Genomic DNA, 9,831 nt, shown 5'->3' with positions numbered 1-9,831 from the left:
CTGGAGGTGTGCACACGTTACCCACACACAGGCAATAAGTCTGTGTACATGGAGCTCGCTGGCCAGTTAGGTAAACAAACTGATGCACTCTAATTCCATGCGCAACCCTCTCTCAGTCACTAAGATGGAGAGTAAGCAAGAAAGACATCCAGTGCTAAGTGTATGGAAATACATGTGTGCACACATGTGCGCTCACACCTGAGCACGTACAGGTAAACAGAGCCACATGAGCGCATATGTTCCCCAAATACAAACTGCCTTAAATATAACGCCAACTAGGCAGTATCACCTAGAGTGAAATACACCCTCTCTTACTCATTCTCAAGCACGAAAATGAGCCCATACATTATCTCAAAAACTAGCCCCAATAGGAACACAATACCCCAAACATGGCATGAAGGAAAAGAGTCCATTAATGACAACTGTTTTTGCCATCCATCACAGAAACACACAAGAGCAAGCAATCAGTAGCTTTAAAAATAGTTTTATTTCCCCTTCACAAACATACAAGCCTCTGAGCATGATACAAGGCACCCCAAATTAAATAAAAACTTAAGAGGATACTTCTGTGTCATGATTCACGATAAAGTTGATCTTAAAGGCAAATGGGTGCCAACCGTGGGGCTGGGAGTAGGCTGGTACCAGCAGAAAGGACTGTACATTATCCTTACAGTGTCTATTAAAATTGGCAGCAATCAGCATGTGCTCGTCATATAAGTATTTACCCCATATCAGCATGCTCAGGAGTAGAACTGGTCTCAGTTTCCTCTGTCTCTACAATAAAAAGGCCAAAAGCACTTCCTTAACATTCGAAGCTCCCGCCTAGTAGACGTGGTACAAGTTCGAGTATGATTACTAAACATCCTCAATGTGGTTTTCATTATGAAAAACATGCTTCACATAAAACCTTCATAATATAATCCAGAGGCCAAATTTGTGCATGTTTAAAATTTGAGTCCAGGCTAGATATCTGTTGGCTTTCTTTTTTTCTCCCCTCCCAGTGTTTTTCATTTTTATAAATATATAAGCCAGCTTTCTACTACAGGGAACATTCTCAGAACTCCTTGCTTTCAGGAGCCATGGCTGCCTTTTAGTGGCCTCAGTGAGGACCACCAGCCAGGCACAGGCCATCCCTCATTTCCCTTCAGACTTACTCCAGATCAAGTCAGTGCTGACCAAATCCCAGGATTGAAAAGGCACAAACATAGGTTTGTAGGCAGAGGGCCAAAGAATAATTAGGAATAATTCCACATGATCTTGGTACAAAAACATCCAGAAAATGAATGATTGCATTTAATATAAAAAGCCTTGACCTGAATTTAAATGAGACAGATGCGGAAGACGCGAAGCTACGCTTCCAACCCAGATGAGACTGACTGCAGTTCCAAACCTTTTACAGCCACATCCAGGTCCAGTCCTCCTAGGAGCCCCCACCAGTCACGTTAGAGGTAGATGCTGATGGCTTAAAGAGAGGTAGGTAAAGTCCAAATTTGTTTTCAATCCCTGCGAATGTTGCAACTGCCAGTTTATATCCCCCTACGTGGTCAGGGTTGGGAGCAGGCAGACTAATCCGGGATTTAGGAACAGGCTCGGATCCCGCGGGCTTCCTATGAAAAGAATAAACCGAATTATCAACTGAGTGGTTTGTTTTGTTTTGCTTTGTTCTTCTTTAAATAGCAGTAGAAACCAATAAAACCAAGCAATGTGAAGAAGTAATTGAATTCTAGTCAACCTGTGTAGTCCTTTTGAAATGACCTTGTGTCCACTGTCATAGGATCCAGACAGCCCTGTGTGCTTTTCTCAACGAGAACTGAGTATGAGAGGCTGCCGAAGGTCAGCAGTACATTCACCAGGATGACACTTACACTCCTCCAAAATCAATGTAGAACCATCGCTGCAGCAATTCGTAGGTCAGCAAGGTGACACCGAACTGGGGCGAGGATCGGAAGACTCGAGCTACGGCCAAGATGGAAATAACAGATACCATTAGATTTTTAAGGAATTTACCTGATACCAAGGGGTTAGTTAAGAACTGATTACTTCCATACCACCAGCTCCTTTCCACAAGGCTTTGGCGCCTTCTTCTCGCAGTATCTTTCTGAAGCAGTCCGTCACACCGCTGTAAGTGGTTTGGCCAGCCCGGGCAGCCACCTGTAATCTAGTCTTGATAACATCAGCAGGGGTCACTAAAGATGCTGCAGGCATACCTGTAGGCGACATACACCATCTCAGTCCGCTCACATTCTCACTATATAAAAATAACTGTGCTTTGAACTGCTGGCCGTGGAAAGAAAGTTAAGCAGCCAAGGCAATAAAATGCCCATTTTTGCTGTCCTCTGGAAAGACCAACATGACAGTCCTGTCTCCAAGTGTCCACCACCTCCTACAACATTCATTTGTTGTTTCTATTCTTAAACACATAAATATTTTTAAGCAATTATTTATCCGTAACACTATTTCAAGTGGTTGAGAACAAACAGAGAAAGTGGTTTTCCAAAAAAAAAAAAAAAAAAATTTTTTTTCCCTTTCCTGTTGAAATCAGAACCTCACGAAGTTATTAGGTCTGATTTTTTCAGAGGCGAAGCTTATTATGTGTTTCCTCTTCATGGTTTCCTGGCTGCTGGCAGCCACAGGACGCTGCTTTCCCTCACACATCCCGCCACCCCACACTCCAAAACCCTCTCCTCTCTCACCAGAAGGCTGTTCTGATAGCTAAGCAAACCCCAGGAGCCTGTGTGTGACTCTCACGCATCATGCCTTCTCCCCAAACTGATGTAGCTAGAAAACTTTAACCCAAAGCTTAAAACTTATCCTGGCTGGTGAACAATGAGAAAGGACAACAACAACAATGACGACAACAGTGACCACAACAACAAACAACAACAAGCCCCTCCCCAATCACCAACGGGAGAATTTTCTACAGTTGTTTTATCCAAAAAATGGGGCAGCCCATGCTCAGCATTTTAAGATGGAGACCATTCAGAAGACACTGTCTCTTACGGTTTTATTACTTTTCCACTATGACTCTATTCCAAACCAAACTGGTCAGATGCAGATGCATAAATCTCCTTTGCTTTTTTTAAGGCTTAATAATTCTGTAAGAATTTCTGTCCAAACCAACATGGTCTGGCTTAGAACTCCAACTCATCCTTCAACAGACAGTTTTAAAGACACAGTGCCAACTGGGGGGCGGGGGGTAACTGTGAACTACCACGTTCACGTCTCTACCAGACAGGCAGTGTCTTCCATCTCCACTCAACTCCTCGAACACTAATTCTTACCAAACCCTGCGTTTTACATGTGAAAAGCTCACTTTATACCCAGTGTTCTGCTTAGCAGTCGCACTGGGTTCCTAGTAGCTTGGAGGGATTACTGCAATTTTGAGCCAGGAATTTATCCTCTGACGTGATGAAAGGAAACACAGAAGATGCTTAGAAACCCACTGTGTTCACACTGCCCGTTTTGCTTCCCTTCCCGGTTTAGGGAGAGTTTAGCGGGGAGGCTCCTCTGGACCGGAAATGGAATCCTCCTATCCACACTGCAGGTCTGATCACGTGGCGCCGTGAAAGACAGAGGGGCAGTAATGAAGGAAACGTTCTTTTTCCATTACGGCACTTTTCATAAGCATTTCCTGGTCATGAGAGGGGTATAGGGGAAGAGGAAAGTATGAAGAATAGATGCAACCAGAATAAAAATGTCTGAGGGAAAATGCTAAAAGAAACGCATAGACTACTTTGCTAAGATGTCTGCCAAAGTGAATTGATGTCGTGTGTGGAGAGTTGGGGCGCGGTGGGGAGGGGTGAGGTGTGTATGGTAGAAACCCTATAACCCCAACACACAAGGCCATCCACCTCCATCTGTAGTCCCACTGGCCCTAATGGGGGTGATGTCTAGGGTCCCGGAGCTACTACAGACATGTGTAGCGGTCTACAGTGGGGGTTCGACAGTAAACATGGAGAACTGAGTTCTGCCAGGCCAGCCACAGGCTTGGTCATCTGACAGCTGCTGATTGTCTAGGTCAGAGTGCACAGAGACTCTGAACCAATTTGCCAGCCTTTTCTCTGCTTTCAAGAGCCTGAAGTCACATTTGGCCTGGGTGTGGAAGATGAAGAGACTGGGAGATAGCAAAGTATCGTCTGGGTCCTCAACAGGAAGTGTGCAGCTAGACTGCTTGGTTCTTTGTAAGATTTGCATATGCACAGCCCTGGGGTCTACCCATTACCTCAGCAACAAAAATGACACTGGGCACTCAACAGCCAGTAAAAAATGACCGTGAGGCTACAGGGAGCCAACAACTACAGAAGCTCGCTTATAGCTAGAAGAAAACATGACGTGGTGAATCCACACAGCTTTGGGGCAAAGAGACACTAATTTTTATAAGTATCACAACAGGATTAATAACTTTGGGTTTCTCCATTTAAGGCTTAAAGTTTAATGCATACTTCTTTTAGGGCAAGGCTAAGACATCCCAGATTACACTTCTTGGCTCTTCACTACATGATCAACTGATCAACTTACTAAGTTGCCTACTGACAGCAAGGTCATAAAGTTACTCATTCAGGAGAAAAACCAGCCAGACAGTGGTGGCACACACTGTCAACACTGTTCCAAGTATCCCACATTGTCCTTCTTAAATTCACTCCTCATTTGGCTGCAGAGAAGGGAACCTTGCAAGCAGAGTAGACACAGCCCCTAACAACCCCCCTACCCCCCAATGCTACTAAGCCTGGTAATATCGCTGTGGTTCTAGACCGCATCTCCTGCGCAAAAGGAAGGCACTGTGTTGCAGATGAGAAAGCTGTCTTCTATTACTCATTTTTTGCTTTTTGTTTTGTTTTTCCTGTCATTTTCTCCTAATTCTAATATCTAGGGAACATCTTTTAGACAGATAGTAGACCTATATGCCTCTTCAGTGTTCTAATTTTTTAATCTCTGTATTTTGTGCCACATTCTAGAGGGTGATCACAACATATCTCCTTTTTTTTTTCTCTTTTCCTTATTCTTTTCTTAGGGTGGGGTTCTTACTGTGGCAGCCAGGCTGGTGTGGGTAAGCACCATTAAGTTCAGCCTAGCTTGGTTATCTTGGATCATAGCTGTTTTTATCATTCAAAACCATACAGATTTTTAATTTCAACAATCATTTCATTAACTAAAAAAAAACAAAAAACAAAAAACAAAAACTACTCAAGGGCAATCTGGGCTACAAAAGTTAGCCTTGGTCATCCTAACGAGAAACTCTCTTAAGATAATCAATCAGGTAATCCGTGCATCAGACTGTGGATCCATCCTCAACACCTCAAATAAACACATCAAATAAACTACAAATGCCACAGAACTTTCACACATGTGTTAGATGTCAACTTCCCGATTTTCATTTTGTATGATAGTCATGAAAGATACAAAATTCTTAGGAAAGGTAGGTAAAAGATTACTGTGTGTGTGTGTGTGTGTGTGTGTGTGTGTGTGTGTGTGTGTATACATTTTTTTTTTACAACTTCCTGTGAACTTACTTTTATTTTAGAATAAGTAAAACAAAAAGAGTGCCCCTGGAGCTTTCCAATTACAGTTCTTGCAAGCTCCCCTCTGGTCCCTATACTGCCGTTTTCTCTGTAACTTTGCAGTTCACTGTCTCTGCACCCCCTTCCTGTCTGAGCATGGCTGGCTAGCCACTGATACTCGGGAATGCTGACCAATCACTGCATTCACCTCTGGGTGGCATCTGCCATACTCTGGACCTGCTTCCCCCACACACCACTCTCCTTTTTTGATGGGAGAATCCTCTGTGCTGAAGCGGCTAAGGCAGGTTACAGGGCCGAAACTTTCCCAAATGCTGACATGTAGAAAGTCGAACTGTGCAGGGAGAATAACTTACTGTCTACTCCGCTGGGGAAAAAAAAGCTGTTAATTTATGTTTTGCTGCACCTGTGGTTACGGTTTGACATGAGCTTCATCTCTGCCTTGCTTCCCATCAATTCTACACAGGCTGTTTCCAGGCCAATGGCCCCGTCCTCTGCATTACAACTCTTGAGTTTTTAAGTTGCAGACAGGTGATGCTGGAAGCTCTAGTGACACCTGGAGTGGCTAGGCTGGCTACATGTCCAGAAATGGAGCTTTCTAACTTACCTCTTTCAGAACCCTGAAGGCATTCTTCTGTCTACTCAGAGGTCAAGAGTCTCTACTTTGGCTTTTTCGTTATCAGTAGATTTTCCTGCCAGTGTTCTGGTCTGTCGCATCATTGACCTAGAGGGATTACTAACATTGCTTTCTGAGGACTGAATGTTGATGCTACCAGTTTGTAATGTGTATTTTCTTCCAGCACTTTAAGACATTCTGGAAGAAAGTAGGATAGTATGTGCACTTCATTACCCTCATGTGACTCCATTGCTTTTTATTCTCAAGGCTCTAAAAAGATGAATTATTTCAAAAAAAAAAAAAGCTGAATCATTCAATTATCAAATCTTCTCTGTCAACAGAACAGCTCTTCCCTCCTAGGATTTTGTAAGAGACCTTGAGCCACAGGCTTCAAAACCAAACAGTTTTAAGCTGAGAAGGTCCACGTTAGTAATAAAGGCAGCCCAGGTGTGCTGGAGAGTGTTATGTCATCTGAGAAGAGGAAACCTCAATTTAGAAAATGCCTCCTTAACACTGGACAGAGGCAAGCCTGTGGGGACATTTTCTTTTCTTTTCTTTCTTTTTTTTTTTTTTTGGTTTTTTGAGACAGGGTTTCTCTGTGTAGCCTTGGCCATCCTGGACTCACTTTGTGGCCTCGAACTCAAAGCGATCCGCCTACCTCTGCCTCCCAAGTGCTGGGATTAAAGGCATGAGCCCTTAATGATCAATGGGAGGGGGCCCAGCCCATTGTGGGTGGTACCATCACTGGGCTGATAGTCCTGGCTTCTATAAGAAAGCAGGCTGAGTAAGCCATGGAGAATAAGCCAGTAAGCAGTACCCACTCCATGGCCTCTGCATCAGCTCCTGCCTCCAGGTTCCTGTCTTGTTTGAGTTCCTATCCTGACGCCCTTCAAGGATGAACAAAGATGTGGAAATATAAACCAAATAAAACCTTTCCTCCTCAAGTTGCTTTTTTGGTTACGGTGTTTTGGTATAGCAACGGTAACCCTGCTGAGAACACCAGGTGCACAGAGAATAGGATGGCTGTGGAGCTAAAACACCAGCACAGTGCTGGAGATGTACCAGAACTTCAAGACTAATATGCTTTCTCATTAAAAACAATCATACTTTCTACAAGCAAACTAAGTTCCCTGAATCTATTTCTCCAAAGAGACTGATCCAAAACAGAAGAATGTCTTTTAAGCCTAAAGATTTGCTTAGTTTTTGATAAAATCATTTACATAAACATTTTAGTAATTTGGACAGTTCTAAGCAGCTATGATTAAGAAGCATATGACTCTACCTCTTTATTGAATTCTATTTTAAAATCCCGGATTGTCCTTCATCGTTCCCACCAGCTTTATATTTGTGGTTTCGTGGGCATCACACAGGCATTTACTCTCTACAAGTTCAGTCTCTTTAAGTTCATTAAGCTGTTTTTCTTTGAGTCCTTTTTAAATTCAGGGAACTTTTTGATAACATTTGTGACTGAGATTTAAAATTCTGTGTCCTAGAGTTCCTCAAGAGAATTCTCATTGGCAGATATTTCCACAGGACTGGTGATATACGCATGAGAAGAGATGCTGTCTTCACCTTTCATGTTAATATTTTCCTTTTTTTCTTTTTTGCCATGTAGACTTCAATAGATCCTTTCTTAGCCATGTTCACTGCTGCTCTCTTCACAACAACTAGAAAATGGAAACAACTTAAACATCCTTCAACTGACTAATAAGATAATAAAAATGTGGTACATATACACAATAGTCCCAATGGCTACTATTGCATGTCAACTTGACTAATCTGGAATGAACTACAAACCAGAAAAATCTCACATCAGTGGGAGATTTAATCTAATTAATTTATTTTTTGCAGAGTTTGGAGTGGGTGAATCTACTTCTAGATTGAGTCTTTGAGGTAGGAAGACACATCTTTATTCTCGGTCTTGAGCTGGGAAGACACACCTTTAATTTGGGACATACCTTTCTGCTAGTAGTCTATATAAAGAACAGAAGAAGAAAGCTTTTGCTCTTTGTCTGCTTGCCTTCAACTTGCTAGAACATACATTCCTTCACTGTCATGAGAACCCACTCTTTCAGGATTTCAACATATATTAAAGGCCAGCTGAGACATTTATCATTGTGGAGGGAGAAACTACTGGATTCTTGGGCCATTGTTGGAATACCTGGGTGGCATCCTGTATACCATTCCAATAATTTCCCTTTATATCTCTATATCTCAATACCTATCATCTATCTATCTATCTATCTATCTATCTATCTATCTATCTACAGAGAGAGAGACTTGTTCCTTAAGTTCTGTTCCTCTAGAGAATCCTGACTAATACAATGGAATATTATCCAGTTGCAAAGAAAAAAAATGATAATATAAAATTTGCAGGTAAATAGATGGAACTAGGAAAGAATATATTGAGTGAAGTGTCTCAAAGAGAGACAAATATTTTATGTTTTCTCTCATCTGATGTTCCTAGCTCCAAATATTCAGGAGAGAATATATGAAAACTAGGAAGGTGAAGAGGGCTACAGATGTGCAAATGCAAGGGAACTTTAATGAGAGAGGAGGGAGATGAACACAGAGGAGAGCCAAATAACTAAGGATATCTGAAAAGATCATAAGGAGCCATACTATTAGATATTTACTTAAAAATATCTATACCATATACATTTGTGTTTAGATATTCACAAATGGTGTAAATGAAACTTTCCTATCTGGGTGCACAATCCCAACCCCAAGAGCCATACGCTATCTAATAAGAAGCTTAACACGCGGCATGAGATGCCATTTTTTGAGTAGTTGGTCAGTATTGTCTAAGTGACTCCCCAAACATTACAGGTTATTGCTGGTATCTCCGCCATCTAATGGAGAAAGGTTAAGTTCTGTTGCTCAAGACACTATGCCCTTCAGGCACAGGACCAAGAGAACCAGAGCTGAGGTCTGATCTGAAAGCCTCCTCCGTAAGGACCATCTTACATGGTACCAGAAGGCATCATGCAATCTTCCAAAGAAGAGCACAGAGCAATAGTCCTACCCAACTGTGATGCCTATGAGCCACAGCAACGTGCATGACATAATAACTCTAAGGTTGCAGCAATGGCATATATAACTTGGTGGTAACCAACAGTTGGATTTAAGCCTGGCTAACAAGGGATGAAGTCATGCCTTCTTCTGGAAACCTAGGCAATTACCCAGGGCTACTGACGTCATAGTTCTTGGAGGAGAAACTACAACTGCCAGTTTACTAATCAAGCACCACTCCTACCTATGTTCTAAATGTTTATCCTTCTACCCACAGATACCTGTAGTTCTTACCCCTCATCAAGGAAACTCTTTGCAACAGGTGAAGACCACTACAGAAAAGCACGACTGATCAAAATGCAGGGTTGTGGATCCCAATCTCGACTGATATATCTACACTACAACTCCTGTATCTACTGCTCAGGGATATCTGTGGAATAAGGACAGATAGACTGTAAGAGCCAGATGAACATGAGTTTGCTGTAAGAGTGTGACTCCAAGAGTCTTAACAACACGGCTGCCTAAACTTGAGCAGAACAAGGTGGCAAAGGTCACGCTAACACCGAATAGGAAAGCTTGAAGCCTCAACCTTATCCAAACAAGGAATGCTGAAAGCAGGCAAAACACTCTTCCCCCAGGAAGGGAACACCAATTGGTTATCCAATACTAAACAGCCAATTCTGAAAA

The 9,831-nt window shown here is 42.4% G+C and overlaps 1 protein-coding gene across 1 annotated transcript in view; it reads right to left on the bottom strand.

Moving 5' to 3' along the window:
• Positions 1 to 468: 468 nt before the first annotated feature.
• The window catches only part of SLC25A13 (solute carrier family 25 member 13), a 179,396-nt gene continuing 170,033 nt past the window's right edge, over positions 469 to 9,831 (bottom strand). The window contains 3 exon segments of the mRNA XM_084788052.1: positions 469 to 1,607; positions 1,866 to 1,956; positions 2,049 to 2,207. Coding sequence (XP_084644178.1) covers positions 1,421 to 1,607; positions 1,866 to 1,956; positions 2,049 to 2,207 — 437 coding nt within the window. The 3' untranslated portion in view covers positions 469 to 1,420.

This window comes from Acomys minous (genome assembly GCF_964271855.1).
Source record: "Acomys minous genome assembly, chromosome: 6".
Lineage (NCBI taxonomy): Eukaryota > Metazoa > Chordata > Mammalia > Rodentia > Muridae > Acomys > Acomys minous.
This window is presented reverse-complemented; position numbering and strand designations above follow the sequence as displayed.